This window comes from Corylus avellana, chromosome ca6, assembly GCF_901000735.1.
Source record: "Corylus avellana chromosome ca6, CavTom2PMs-1.0".
NCBI lineage: Eukaryota > Viridiplantae > Streptophyta > Magnoliopsida > Fagales > Betulaceae > Corylus > Corylus avellana.
Genome location: NC_081546.1, coordinates 10,241,207 through 10,257,040, shown reverse-complemented (window position 1 = coordinate 10,257,040; position 15,834 = coordinate 10,241,207). Strand labels below are relative to the sequence as shown.

Below are 15,834 nucleotides of genomic sequence, written 5' to 3'. Positions count from 1 at the left end.
AAATTAATATTTTAATTAGATAAAACGGAGAGTTTTGAGTGGACTAACGACTGTTAAAAATTTTTGATGGTAGAGAGTTTATTGTGGTTTCGATTAACGCAGGGAGTCAATTTTGCGAAAAAAAAAAAATACCTATGAAGTTTTTAATGGAGGTGCGTTGACCTAAGGAGTTTATATCTAAATTCCCTAAAACATAACATCTTTGAACATTTTATGTTGTGTTTTAAGTGACTTTATATATCAGATACTTAAAATAAACAGAATTATTAGCCACTTAAAATACATCACATCAGTTAGTATGAAATTGGATGCATTGGGCTCAGAAAATAAGATTTTCTTTTAAAAACTCAATTTTGTATTTAATAAAAATAAATCAAATATTTATTTTTTGGAAAAGTATACATCTCTCCTCTTAAAATTACCACACATTACCCCGCAAGGTTGTAATTAAAAAACTAATAATTGAGTAAATATTCTCCCTAAACTTCCAAAAAATGTCAATGTCCACAATGCCAACAAAAAGACAAAAATATAATTTTAAATTAAAAAAAAAAAAACCAAAGGATGGCTGAACTGCCCCCATTTGGATCCTTGGTTCAGCCACTCCCATCCCCAAATTGGGGCCGTTTAGCCACCCCTTGGTTTTTTCAAATTTTTGTTTTGTTTTCAATTTTTGTTTATTATTTTTATTTTTTAATTTTTAGTTTTTTTTCTTAATATATTTTTGTAAATTTATGAAATATATTTTTGTCACGGGAGTATTGACATTGTTTTGGTAGTTTATGGAAGATTTTGGCATAATTAATAGTTACAGAGAAACATTGACAATGTAGTAATTTCAGAGACAAATGTCATTTTTATAAATTAGATTTCAAAAAGGGTTAAATACTTAATACCCCATAGGGTTTGATAACTTTATTTTTTCTCCCTAGAGTTTGGTTTTTATCACATGAAATTCCTATAGTTTTGATAAATGATCAAGTTAGTCTATCTGTCAGTTGACCATTAGTTGACCTAACGGAATTCCACGTGGACCAATCAGATATTGACACGTGACACCTACTTAATTTTTTATAATTAAAAAAAAGTATTTTTCAAAAAAATAAAAAACAAAAAGAAGAGGAAAAAAAAATTGGGAGTGACCCTTGGCCATTTGGGGGTGGCTTCATCTAGTCGGACGAGCCAGCCACCCCCAGTGGGTGTTGGGGGTGGCTCGGCCACCCCTATGGAGCCTAGGAGGTGGCCGAAACCACCCCCAATGGTGGTTGGGGGTGGTCGAAACCCACCCCCAATGGGTACTGGGTGTGGCTCGGCCACCCCCATGGAGCCTAGGGGGTGGCTGAAACCACCCCAACCACCATTGGGGGTGGTTTCACCCCCCCTAGGCTTTATGGGGGTAGTCGAGCCACCCCAAGTGGGTACTGGGGCTGGTTTCAGCCACCCCCAATTTTTTTTTATTTTTTTTTAATACATTTTTTTAATTAAAAAAAAATCAAGTAGCTGTCACGTGTCAACATCTGATTGGTTCACGTGGAATTCCGTTATGTCAACTAATAGTCAACTAACGGAGAGACTAACTTGGTCATTTATTAAAACCACAAGGACCTTCTATGATAAAAACCAAACCCCATATAAGAAAAAATAAAGTTATCAAATCTCTATTTAACCCTTAAAAAAATTTCTTTCAACTCAATTTGCATCAAAACTTTTTGTACTTTTCTCCTTATTTATTCTTTTTCGTTTTTCTTTTTATTATTTAAATTTCGCCGAGGAAAACTGTGTGTACTTTTCTCTTTATTTTTTTTTTTTTCTTTTTTTTTTTTTTTTGGTAAAAATTTCGTGAGCATATTTCTCATTCTTAACTGATTCTCGCTCTCACCTTACTCGCAACACAAAAATTTTCTTTCTCAACACCATACCATTCCCTCTACGGATGCCTTGCTCCAGGATTTTGTTTTCAATGTTTCTCCATTTTTCACCATAACCAGAATGACAAGGTTTTTTTCTCCCTAGTGTGCTTCGAAATGAGCTGATTGAAGCTATGCGGTACTAAGAATTTTGGTTTTCTTGGGGGCGACGCATGGCGCAAGCTTTCTCCGTGCCGAGCGTTTCTTATTCGTGCTCCCAATGCCCAATTCATTACATTTCCAATTTACAGAAGGAAGATCACGCTGTCCCCGTGTTGACGTTGGCCAAAGCTGCAAGCTCGAGAATCGGGGTCTCTAGGGTTTCGATTGGGTTGCATTTGAGGAGGTCCGATAATCCCACCCGCCAGCGGAGGCTCAACGCGGTTGGCACCCACATTGTCGAGAATGCACCCACTCGCACCACAGTTGACATCCCCGTTACCTGTTACCAGGTCGCTTTTCATAATCTTCCTCTCTCCACTGTCATTGTTCATATGTATATACGAATCTATGTGTGTGCGCGCGCGCGCTGCAATAATTGGTAAAATGCCAAAATTTTTACTGGATCCTTTTTTTTTTTTTTTTTTTTTTTTTTTCCGAATTATTTGGTGCCGTTGGTACTGTTAAACTTTTTTTTTTAAATTTCTGTTTGGTTTGTGAGAATATATATATATATATATATATATTTTACGAGGATCCCCTTGAAGGAAGGGCCCCTTTGGGACCCATCCCTGTCGGGAAATGGGAACGATATTGAGTTTTAGTTGTATGTTTCACACTAGAATGAAGCTGAATGATTGCGTGAGGCTTCGTATGGAGAATGTATGATGCAGCCCGGATAGAATGAGCAGGAATTGTAATAACAATTGCACTAGAAAGCTCCACTTAGAGCTGGAAACACCACACTAACAAGTTCCAATTTGGGCTGGAACACATCACAGTACAAACTCTCTTTTTTTCTTTTTTTCTTTTCATCTTATGATCCGCTATTCACCCTTTTCTCTTGTTAAAAGATAGTTAAGTAGCTTATTGAAGTTGTTCGAAGATGGTTAGTTTGTTAATAGTTGTTATTTAGGCAGATTTATAAATGGACATTCATCTCAATACTATAAATAGAACTGAGAGGGTGATGATCATTTCTAACTTAGCCTTTCTCCTTTTCACGTTTTCTCTCAATTTACTAACATGGTATCGGAGCCATTCCCTTAAATTTCCTTTTTTTTTTTTTCCTTACAGCCAAACACTTTCATTTTTTTTTTCCTTCCCTTTTATTTTCCTTAAAACCAAACACTTAAATCATTTTTTTTTTTTTGTGAATTGATTTTCTTCAAAAACATTGTAAATATAGAATCTTCTTCCTAAATAATGTGGGTGAGGCTTCCTGTTTAGAGAGATCGTTTGAGGAGAGAGGTCCTTGAGGTGGTGAAAGGTATGACCAGCAAGAAGGCGCCAAGCCTTGATGGTTTTTCTATGGCATTCTTCCAAGTAAGCTGGGAGGTGATCAAGGTAAATATTATGGGAGTGTTCCATGATTTTCATGTTAGTAATAAGTTTGAGAAAAGTCTCAATGCCACTTTTGCCTTCATTCTACAGAAATTTGGGGCTATTCATTCACCTTATGGATTATAGCCCTATCGGTTTTGTGAGTGGAGTTTACAAGATTATTGCTAAAGTCCTAGACCAACAAGTTGAGAAAGGTCATAGAGAAGATTATTTTGAAGCCCCAAAACGCTTTTGTCAAAGGTAGGCAGGCAAATCCTTGATTTTGTGCTCATTGCTAATGAATTCCTGGATATTAAAATCAAACCTGGTGAGCCTAGGGTGCTTTGCAAACTGGATGTTGAGAAGGCTTATGATCATGTCTATTGGGATTTCTTACTTGTTCAGGAGGTGTGATTTTGTTGGGGTCAAATGACACTTTTGGATAACACATTTTCGGTGCACTTTTATGTTTTGGTGAATGACAATAAGCTCAGTTTCATTAGTAGTTCCTGTGGTTTGAGACAAGGAGATCCTTTGTCGCCGCTTCTCTTTGTTGTTGTTATAGAGGTCTTAAGTAGAATGCCTTTTGCAATTGTTAATGGGTTTATTTCTCAGGCTTTTTTGTGGGGTTTAGACACTTTGGTGTGGTTAACATGTCGCGCTTGTTGTTTGCGAATGACCCTTTGGTGGGGGTCAAGCTTGACCACTTTCGCTATTTATGTGCTTCGAAGTTGTCTCCGGTTTGAAGATTAATCTGGCTAAGTCAAAATTGGTTCGTGGGGTTAATGTTGATAATGTGGAGGCTTAGTTGGTATTATGGGTTGTGGGGTATCTTATTTACTTTTGAAGTATCTTGGTCTTCTGTTGGGGGCTCCTATAAGGCCAAGTCTATTTGGGACAATGTTATTAAAAAGATAGAGAGTCAGTTGGGCTGTTGCTAAAGGATGTACTTGTTTAAGGGTGGTAGGCTTACCCTTATTAATAGCACACTTTCCAATTTTCTTACGTATATCATGCCCCTCTTCCCTCTCCCTATGGGTGTTGCAAACTGCATAAAGAAGCTTCATCGAGATTTCTTATGGGGTGGGCTAGGCGAAGAGTTCAAATTTCACCTGGTAAGTTAATATAAGGTTTGTTCTCTGATCTCTAAGGGACGGTTACCCTTATTAAGAGCACACTTTCCAATTTTCTTACGTATTTAATGCCCCTTTTCCCTCTCCCCACGGGTGTTGCAAACCACATAAAGAAGCTTCACGAGATGTCTTATGGGGTGGGCTAGGTAAAGAGCTCAAATTTCACTTGGTAAGCTAGTATAAGGTTTGTTCTCTGATCTCTAAGGGAGGGTTACCCATATTAAGAGCACACTTTCCAATTTTCTTACGTATTTCATGCCCCTTTTCCCTCTCCCCACGGGTGTTGTAAACCACATAAAGAAGCTTCACAAGATTTCTTATGGGGTGGGCTAGGTGAAGAGTTCAAATTTCACTTGGTGTTGAGTTGTGGTGGACTCTAAATTTGACAGTTCGTGGGGTGGGTGGTGTTCTAATGAGAGTCTCTTGGGTCATATGGAGTGCGGCTATAGAAGAAAATCAGGAGGGGTCGAGGCAAGTTTTCAAGTCATATTAGATTTGAGGTGGAAGATGGCTCCAGGTTAGTGTTAGTTTTTAGGTCGGCTAATTTGGTGCTCAAAACGCTTTGGCGTAATTGGGACTAAAGTTAGACAAAGCTTGTACTTAGGTTTTTGCATAAAACATAAAATTTTGTAATCAGTTCGAGCTAAGGATTTTGCTAGTTCGAACATGCTAGTGACAAGGTATGTTTCAAGGACCAAACAATGCGCTTCAAGTGCAAGTTCGAACTACTAAGTTGGAAGTAGTTTTTGAGTATGGCAGTTCTGCTCATTCTAAGCTCCATTTTTAAGCCTGTTTGAACTAGCAGTGTTACAAGGATACTGAAGTTTACACAAAATTGTGGGTTCCAAGTTAGTTTGAAGTTTACACTGCCACATTATTTTGTAAACACCTATTCAACGCTCCTTCTAGGTGTTGTTGGGAGTCATTGGGCTAATTTTCAATTAGATTTTGACATGATTTGTGGTGTGGGGACGAGGCCCTAAAAGAAGCATTTCCATATTTATATGGTATTGCTTACATGAAGAATGCTTCCGCAGTGGCTCACTTGGAGCTTGCTGATGGCTATAATTGTTGGAACGTAAGCTTTGTTAGAGTGGCTCATGATTGGGAAGTAGATGTCTTTGCCTCATTTTTCAATTTGTTGTACTCAATTAGAGTGAGATGGGAAGGTGAAGACAAGCTTTGGTGAGTCCCTTCTAAAAGAGGGTTGTTCGATGTTAGTTCCTTATATAGTGTTCTTGTTTGTAATGATGTCATTATTTTCCCTTGAAAGAGTATGAGACGGACTAAGGTTCCTTGGAGGGTTTCTTTTTTGCTTGGTCGGTGGTGTTAGGAAAGATCGATCTTTACCATGGACAATCTTCGGAAGGCATGTCATTGTGGTTAATAGGTGTTGTAGGTGTAAGTGGAATAGGGAGTTATGGACCATCTTCTTTTCTAGTGTGGGGTTGCTTGTGCCTTATGGAATGTTTTTTCAATCGCTTTGGGCTGTCTTTGTCTTGGGTTATGCTTAGATAAGTAGTTGACTTGTTGGTGGACTGTTGGCAGCACTCAAAGTGCTATTGTGTGTAAGATAGCATTATTGCCTTTTGTGATGTCTTTGGAAGGAAAGAAATGATAGAAGTTTTGAGGACAACAGGAGGACGTTGGTGGAGCTTAAAGGTTTTTTTCTTCAATATTCTTTATCTTTGTACAACTGCATTTGTATCTCCTTCGATGCTTAGTTTCATAATTTCCTCGTTATTTTTTCTCCTTCTAGCTAGGTGGTACTCTTGTATATGTTGATCGGATGTAATCAAAGGTGTTTGGTGGATTCAGTGCAGTACAATAGTAAGTTGTATATAGGCTAGAAGGCATGTGGTAATCTTATTTGTTGAGAAATGGAAGAATGGAAAGGGAGAAACCGTGCAAAATTAGCGGAAAAACGGAAAAAGTCGCGCTGGTTTGCTTGAGAACGATCTTGGTAGGGAAAAAATTGTCAAAGACGCAGATGCATTGACAGCAGAGAAGTATCTCTGATTTTGAAGAAACTTTGAAAGTGGAGTGGAAAGTGAGGTTTGAGATTTCTAGTGATATAGGTACTGACATGTTAAATGATGGTTCTGACCATCCACTAACTTAGCCTCTCTCCATGTCACACTTTCTCTCAATTTACCAACATCACTCTTTTCTAAGCACTACACCCGGCCTAAACTACTCATTACACAATACATGTAACATAGACACTACATATAAAACAGCCCATGTCGAAACACTAAACCACTACTGAATTTAAACTACCCGCTATGAAAATGACTCCGTAACATGCTAAATAAACTCCATAATAAGCTAAATAAATAGAGAACATAGCCCATGTTCATTTGTTACGTCCTCTAAACACAGCCCGCATTCATCCCCATTCTCTAAATTTTTATTTGAGGCAATTATAACTGATCCTAGGGATAAAAAAATTAGAAAAAAAAAATTGGAATAAAAGAAATCAATAAAAAAGTTCTTCGATGGTCATACAAATTAATCGATGCCCCTCCACTCTAAAAGCAGCCCATGTTGCCACATTACAGCCTATGTCCACCGTTCCCCACTCTACACCCTTTTTTGGCTATGTAATTCAAATTCATTAAAAGCACAGAGGGACGGAATTATAGTATATAGGAAGCATACAAGAGAACTTCTAAAGTATAGAAAAAGAAGAACAAAACTCTTAAGAATTCAGAGAAATTAGAAACGGGCAATCCAATAAACGCTACTAACCATGTATGAAGGAATTGAAACGGCATCTCTTTAACTCTAACGTCGCCATCTCGCGATCTTTAAAGCTCATTGCGTTCATTTCTCTCCAAATACACCACATTAAACACAAACTCCACAATTCCAAAACATTGCGTTGTCCCAATTGTTCCCTCCAACTTCGCAACAAATCTCTCACCCTTTGAGGCATAACTCATACAACTCTTTAACAACTGAAAAGGCGAGCTCCATAATTCTCTTGCAACCCCATAATGAAGAAGAAGATGATCAATAGACTAACCACTTTTCTTACACATACAATGCCAATCCACCACAATAACATGCCTCTTTCATAAATTATTCAAAGTTAAGATTTTCTCTAAAGTTGCCGTCCACATAAAGAACGCCACTCTTGAGGAAGCCTTAACTTTCCAAATACTCTTCCAAGAAAACGGGGAATTCACTGGAGTAGATAATACATGATAGTGACTTCACTTCAAAGCTCCTTGTGTTGAAGTGAACAAAATATCATTAAAATTGCAAAATGGATTGCACAACGGAGAAGTAGATGATCCATAGACTCCTCACTCCTCTTAGATATACAATACCTGTCAACCACATTCTGCTTGTATCATTCTTTCTGTAGTGGTCATTACCTTTATGGTTAGTATAACAATTATTTTTTTAAGGTTGGTCTTTAATGGTTTCTAGTCCATTTTTCTTTCTCTTTTCACTTGTTTATTTCTGGTGCACAGGAGAGAAAGCTTAGTTGAGACTCTGTTCCCTTCTGTATCTTGCTTCTATTATTTTATTGCGTTCTGGATCCTGAATCTTATCTTAGTCTTAAAGGGAATTGTGTGGTTTGAACTGTTCTGAAGAGCCTAATCGTGCCTATCTTCCCAACACTTCATACCAGTGTATCAAATTTTGCAAAGTTTGAAAAACATTTATGAATTGCGCACTTTATAGATATCTTCTCCACCTTTTGTTTGTGTGCATCTCTGTGTGTTTAGTAACTCACTTACTGCGTATGGGCGTTAACATCACAGCTTATTGGTGTTCATAATCAAGCTGAGAAAGATGAGATAGTTAAATCTGTGATGGATTTGAAGAGTGGTCAGATTGAAGAAGGTTACACCATGGATGCTGTTGTATCTCGCCAGGTAGAGACAAATCATGTTGTCACTTTGCTTGATTATCATAATTCTTTTTTGTACATACGGTGCCCAGAGCTGTTTTCTACGCTATTGTTGAGTTCTGATTTTTTTTTTTTTTTCTCTGGTTTGCAGGACCTTCTAATGGATGTGAGGGATAAGCTTCTTTTTGAACCAGAATATGCTGGTAATATGAGGGAAAAGATCCCACCTAAATCACCTCTTCGAATTCCCTGGGCTTGGTTGCCTGCTGCTCTTTGCGTCCTTCAAGAGGTACAAACTTTTGTGTAAATTTTACTTAGTTTGTAGTAAATAACTGCTGTGCTTTAGAATTTTGTTTTGTGTTCTATGTGCAGAGGAGTTATATTCTTTTTGTAGGTTAATTTATTTCAGGGTTTGTAGTGAAACATATATCTGTCCTACTTGTGAGTGTTTTCTCTTTCTTTATGATACCATACCATCGTCCTCTTGCTACTGTCTTGAAACTGTTGAATATTTTCCTCCATTTACGATATCATTAGAATAAAGCAAAAGAAGGCTTTTGGTTTGGAAGATAGATATGATGCTCTATGCGGATTTCTCCAATCTAGGTTGGAGAGGTAAAGCTTGTGCTGGATATTGGCCGGGCAGCTCTTCAACATCCAGATGCTAAGCCATATATTCATGATTTGCTTCTTTCTATGGCACTGGCTGAGGTAAGGCATATCAGCAAAGAAGTTAGGAACATGTACCATCTTTTTGTGGCAGCCTTGTTATGCCTCCTTGTCTTATCCTAGGTGCTTTCTTGAAGTGTGCAATTGCAAAGATCGGTTTCGAGAAGAACAAGGTGTCCCAAGGATTTGAAGCACTTGCTCGAGCTCAGTGTCTTCTAAGGAGTAAAATATCTCTTGGAAAAATGACATTGTTATCTCAGGTAATGCTCATTTCCTTGTGTGCTTTTGCTTCCAACTTATTCAAGAATCTGTGAGGCGTTCGCTTGGTTCAGCCTACAATAGGCATCTCTTTTTGTTGCTTCTGCCGTATCTGATGAATCGGTAGTTAAAATTGAAACCATTTGCTTTTCTCTCATCATGCACTACAAACTTTTTTTTAATAAAAAAACCAAAGAATTATTGAAAAGTATGAGGAGATCAGATCACAAAAACTGAGATATTCTTATCGGGGAAAAAAATGGCCCTAGAAACTTTGCAGTGGGGATAGGTCCTTCTAGCATTTTATTTTATGCTGTATTTGTTACTTCCATTAGAGTCAACTTGACTTCCTGTGTCTATAGTAAATTTGTTGGCCTTGGTTTCTAGATAGAAGAATCTTTGGAGGAGCTTGCACCTGCATGCACGTTGGAACTGTTAGGCATGCCTCATTCACCTGAAAATGCTGAAAGGAGACGAGGAGCAATTGCAGCCTTGCGTGAACTGCTCAGACAGGGCCTTGAGGTGGAAACTTCACGCCAAGTCCAAGACTGGCCGTGCTTCCTGAGCCAAGCACTTAATAGGCTAATGGCTACAGAGATAGTTGATCTTCTTCCATGGGATAGTTTAGCTGTTATACGCAAGAATAAGAAATCACTTGAATCACAGAATCAAAGGGTTGTAATCGATATCAATTGTATCTACGTGGCGTTAATAGCTCATGTAGCACTTGGATTTTCAAGCAAGCAGACAGAGTTGGTAAGTCCTTTCTCTGCAGCTCGTTTACAAGATATTCTTATCCCCACTCCCCTCCTTACTCTACTGTAATTTCTGAGAAAAAGGTTTTGTTAATTTGGTGTATTTTGTATGAATCTTACAATTATTAACATGCCTATTCAGGTTCAATTTCTTTAAGAGAGAGTGACGGTTGTTGTGTTCCATTTATTAATGTCACTTATTATTTTAATTTTTTTGCAGATAAACAAAGCAAAAACTATCTGCGAATGTTTGATAGCATCAGAGGGAATTGATCTCAAACTTGAGGAAGCTTTTTGTTTGTTCCTTCTTGGACAGGTAAATTATTCATTTTGGTCCTGTTCTATTTCTAGCTGACTTCATTAAAATATTCTCGGAATTGTTTTCTTGGTTTCAACAGATATAATTTTCATTCTCTTGTCTTTTCCCCTAGTTTATTGAGCTACTTTCATTTATTTATTGGTTTCTAGTGTAATGAGGCTGAGGTCGTTGACAAGCTTCAACAGCTTGAATTGAATTCAAATCCTGCTGCTCGAAATTCAATCTCAGGAAAGGAAATAAAACACGTTTCTGGTGCAAAACCATCGTTGGTGTGTCCTATCTCTCTCTTCTATCTTCAGAATTCTGATTTTTGCTGCCCTTAAAAAACTTGCTTCTGAAACTGCTTAGGTGGATGGCTCAATTGGGGGTAGCTTCAATTGATGCATGATGATTTATGGTGGTTAATTTGAGCATTGATCCTACCATAAGATTCGTTCTTGGTGATACAATCATCTGTCAGATTTTTATATGCTACCTTAATGTATCTTGGATGATAGGATCTTGTGAATTGCCTTCCTAACTTTCTTATTTAATCTATCAGAAATTGAGCGACACATGTTGGGACATCTACTTCAGTGGACCAGGCCCTGTCTTAACAATTATTCTTATATTCTCATTTATTTTCTTATTTTGTGGTTTCAGGAAAATAAAAGGGCTGTTTTAGATTGTGCACTAGATAGATATGATCATTTTGTTGCATGGACTATGTACTATATGATGCCATCTTACCCTTCAAATTTCGTGCTTGGCTTTGAGGTTGATACATTCTCACGTCAGACTGTCTGCTCCACTTGACCAGGAAACGTGGCTGAAGGATGCTGTGCTTGGTGTCTTTCCTGATACACGAGATTGTTCTCCGTCTTTGGTAAGGTTCATACTGGTGAATGCAATGTAGATTAAGCTTTAATTTGTAGCAGGAAGACGTTACAAACGTACATCTCTGCAGGCCAATTTTTTCAGTGGTGAAAAGAAATCTCCTGGGAGCAAGAAAAGTAAAGGAGCTCCACAAGCTGTGCGTGCTATATGCCACAGACCAGTGGCCTCTTCTCTGTCAGAGCGGAAAGATTTTAAGGAATCTCTTTCGTATGCAAGCTCTTCTCAACTTCTTGGGTCTGCTGTTAAGCAATTGGCTCCGGACTTGCAAAGTCCATTGGTATTGGGCAAAAATAGCAGCGGAAGCAATGGTAGCACATCATCTGGTCAATTGAACAGGAATCCTGGCATTCATCATAACAAAGTTTGGGAAAATTGGTTGGCCCAAAAACTGGTTGGAAGGATAACGTCTATTGCTGTACTGGGGTGCATTATGTTTGCTACCTTTAAATTAGCAGGTATGAGTGTTAATAAGATGAAAAGAGCTTCCAAATGGGACTCCAGTACACAAAATATGGAGACAAGTTCGCTTGTTGAGAGAACAGATTTGTCTGTGGATATTGCTGGCAGGCTCAAGAAGCTTCTGGCAATGGTTAAGATCCAGTTCAGGAACCGCTCAGATGCTGGAAATCCGCATGTTTTATCACCTGCTGCTAGTCTGTCATCCTCTATGACTGCTGTGTACAGGAGGCTAATGCCTATGGAAGAAGCTGAAGCCCTTGTTAGGCAATGGCAAGCAATTAAAGCTGAGGCTTTGGGGCCTAATCATCAAGTTCATAGCCTCTCTGACGTCCTTGATGAATCAATGCTTGTTCAGGTGAAGTGCATGGATTGTTTTTCATATCTTGTCATGCTGTCATATAACTATCACCATTTAACAATCAAACTTTTGAGTGTATTTTGTAATAATATTGTTTAATCATTGAGCTACTGGCCTATAATCTGGAAAAATAAAATAGAAAATGTCATAGTAAATGAATTTTAGTATATGGAAAGATAATTTGAAATTGTGAGTAATCTGATGATAGTGATTGAAAATTCTAATAAGTTGCACATACCAAATAGCTGCGAGGAAATAGTTAACTTACTCTATGGTTGCAGCCATCTTATTTGGTGAATCGCTCAGCAATGTGTTCAAAGAGATGTGTGCACCAGGTCGCTAATGTATTGCCTACTCCTGGTGCAGCTGGTTTTAGTCTTGCTTCAAAGGAAAAAGAAATCTTGAAAGATTTAAATCTCAAAGAAAATTACTTTGGATACTAGAAATATTAAGAAAGAGTCATAATTCTACCCTGCAGAATTTAAATTGGCCAAATGAAAGGCTGAAATTTTCTGAGTGTCGTTAAAAACGTAGACCTTGATAAAGGCAATTACTTTTAACTTAGCGGAGAAACTATTTCGGCATGTTTAATAACAAAAAGTTTTCTTTCCTGGAGGCATAATATTAATGCTTTATCATGATGCTTTAGGGTGGTTTTTGTTTGTGTAATGATTTGCAGTGGCAAGCTCTGGCTGATGTGGCAAAAGCCAAGTCTTGTTATTGGAGATTTGTTATGCTACAGCTGTCTGTTCTGCGAGCTGACATTATGTCAGACAGGATTGGAACGGAAATGGCAGAAATTGAGGCTCTTTTAGAGGAAGCTGCAGAGCTTGTTGATGAATCTCAGCAGAAGAACCCAACTTATTACAGGTATAAGTAGAATCAACATTATACATTAATTTTTGTTATTGTTATTTAGAATCTTATTGTGTATTGCTTATTCATGTTTAATGGGAAATGAATATCATATCCTAGGCTGTTTTTTTGATAAGTAGTGTATACATTTGAATTTTTAGGATTAATTCCCATAATATGGTTCATGAATTTGTGAATTCTTACTACTGCAGACAAAAGATTGCTCATAAATTAGTCTCAATTACCAAGATAATAGTTACAATAATCTCTATTGATGAAATAATCTTCTATTCCCTGTCTTAGTTACATTTTATTTTGCTATCCTGCAACATTTCCAACTTTTTCTTTATCTCGTTGATTGATTGCAGTGCCTATAAAGTTCGATATGTTCTAAGAAGGCAAGATGATGGATCATGGAGGTTTTGTGAAGGTGATACTCAAACACCATCACAATAATATTCAGCCTAATTCTGGAAGAGTAATGCTACACACATTCCCACTCCCATACTCCCTGACGTGGCTTTTAAAATCACTATTGGATCAAAATTTAATAGTGATCCATTCAAAATCTAATAGTAATTTTAACAACCACGTTAGAGAGTGTGAAAGTGGGAGTACGGGAGTACGGGAGTAGGAGTGTGTAGCATTACTCATTCTGAAACGTGAGCCTGCTATGAGGAGTGTTCCGCTAACTCGTGTCTTTTCCGTCTTCAATTTCTTATCTTGCGGAGGAGGCCTATAAAAATGAACGTGGAGGGCACTAGTAAGCTTTTAAAAATGGTGAAATGTATATCATATAAGATGGGTTTGTTAGAATAGGGGCATTCAAAGGAAATTGAAGTTGAATTATTTGGTTAGTGCTGACCAAGTAGTGTAAAGTGTCAAATGACCTCATTTAGAATCTTTGTCAATTCGTTTCCTATCAATAATGTGATTGCTAATTGAGTAATCATGGACAAGTGAAATCATTTATAGAAAGGCTTTCTAATTCATCAAGTTTTGTTCAGTTCGTGGCTTTAAATGTGCCACATCATATGACTCATACTTAGTCACCTTATTGACCTATTTTTGATGCGTACATTTGAAGGAATTTACACCTTAAATTCTTTTGTTCTCCTTGCTACAGTGTCGGTGCTAAACCCACTCCAGTTCGGATTTAGATTCCCTCATATTTTATAAAATATGAGATTCTCATATTCTAAAATTTAAGCAATCCATTTTATCTAACGGTTTAAGTAAATGCAGAAATTTGTGTTATCGAGGCAAGTGGATTTGACATATTAAAAATTAACATTAAAATTAATTATCTCGATAACACACAAACTTTTGTATTTGTTTAAACCGTTAGATGAAATGGAGGAATTAGATTTTAAAAAATATGAGGAGATCTCAATCCTTCTAGTTCAACCATACCACCCAAAACGGCCCTGCAAAAAAAGAGAAAAGAATCATTAATTAAATAATAAGACAAATATACTCAAGAAAACGACAATGTTTGAAAGGGAAAAAAAATCAGGTGAAGATTACTTTGTACTTTTTATAATTTTGACATTAAAACCCTAGTTTTCTTGCAAGGTGGATAATAAGAAAAAAAACTTCAATTCAAACTCTAGAAGTGGAGCCTTTTAAGATAGCATGTCGCTTTTAAACAAAATAAAAATAAAGCATATTAACAAATAACTCATCTTTATATCATCATAGCCAAAATCACCCTCTAAAATAACTCATCTTCAATTGAAACGATAATTTTTATCTGCCAACTCAAAATTAGTTTTGACGACTTGCATATGGTCAGCATTTGCAAGCTTCATCCCCCCCTAGTGGGCACGGAAATCAATTAAAGGGTATTGTGAAAACTACAAAAATCTAGCAATGTACTTTATTTCTGCAATAAAAGAGGATCGCCTAGTTCAAATTCTCGAGGATCACATTGTGAATGAGGGTAATATTGAAGAACTAAAGGAAGCTGCTAATCTTGCAAAAAGGTGCTTGAGGGTAAGAGGGGAAAATATGCCTTCTATGAAAGTAGCAACGGAGTTGGAGGGACTGTCAATTATGGGGAAGCATCCATAAAGAAAGGCCGATCTTTACACTGAAGAGACTGAATACTTGCTCAATGGCCCTACACACTCTTTCAATATTGATGTTGACATTGGTTCTTCTTCTACTGCCTGGTATGATAGCATGAGGAACAATGAACTGAAACCAATGGATGATGGCAAATGATTAGTAAGTCCATGGTTCTATATCTGTATCTGTTAATGAAATTAATTAATAATTGATACATCTCTTATTTAGCTATTAGGAAGTTAGACTATATGATGAAAGCAATTGGTGAAATTGAACTTTTGTATGCCTACTATTTTCGAAACTTGTTGTGGACGACTAGTGTATATATACTTTTCATAAACGTATTATTTTTCTCTTTGTTAGTAATTAAGCTAATGCGGTTTGAAAGAATCTCCTCCCTTGCAGGTGGAGTGGTGGCTCCCCTTTCTCTTATCATTTGTCTCTCTTTTTTTTTTTTTTTTTTTTTTTTTTTTTTTAGTAAAGTGAAAATATATGAGAGCCTCTACTATCCGGTTTTGGTGTAAAACACCACTTTTACAGCAACCAATATAAGTTTGACACATCACCTAAAACCACACTATGGAATAAGATTGAAAACACCGGATTTTTCAACCAACCCTATCCATCATCCCTTTCTTCTCCATTCTAACCCACTGGGCCAACAAACCAACGCCAAAACCACCTCCACCCCCACTGAATGCAGTCGACGAAAACCTCCATAGCCACCGCTGGAATCCACCAAAACCCAACGTCGGGAACCGCCTAGACCTATAGACAAAAGAAATATTTTTCCCCTTTCAAGAGATCTCACCCGGATATGTTGAGAGC

General features: G+C 37.4%; 1 protein-coding gene across 1 annotated transcript; it reads left to right on the top strand.

Moving 5' to 3' along the window:
- Nucleotides 1-1,863: 1,863 nt before the first annotated feature.
- On the top strand, nt 1,864-13,932 carry LOC132184812 (plastid division protein CDP1, chloroplastic). The gene is made up of 12 exons (XM_059598583.1): nt 1,864-2,359; nt 8,299-8,412; nt 8,539-8,676; nt 8,994-9,098; nt 9,194-9,316; nt 9,702-10,070; nt 10,290-10,385; nt 10,538-10,657; nt 11,188-11,253; nt 11,335-12,078; nt 12,761-12,951; nt 13,305-13,932. Exons 1-12 carry the CDS (start codon nt 2,081-2,083, stop codon nt 13,390-13,392), a joined length of 2,433 nt encoding a protein of 810 aa, XP_059454566.1. The 5' UTR covers nt 1,864-2,080; the 3' UTR covers nt 13,393-13,932.
- The last annotated feature ends 1,902 nt before the right edge of the window (nt 13,933-15,834 follow it).

Bases quoted from the DNA above. Each gene is read 5' to 3' on its own strand.
- LOC132184812 (XM_059598583.1), top strand. From the start codon at position 2,081: ATGGCGCAAGCTTTCTCCGTGCCGAGCGTTTCTTATTCGTGCTCCCAA. The intron at 8,677-8,993 runs GTACAAACTTTT...TCTCCAATCTAG, and splicing joins CTCTTTGCGTCCTTCAAGAG to GTTGGAGAGGTAAAGCTTGT. The intron at 10,658-11,187 runs GTGTGTCCTATC...CCACTTGACCAG, and splicing joins CTGGTGCAAAACCATCGTTG to GAAACGTGGCTGAAGGATGC.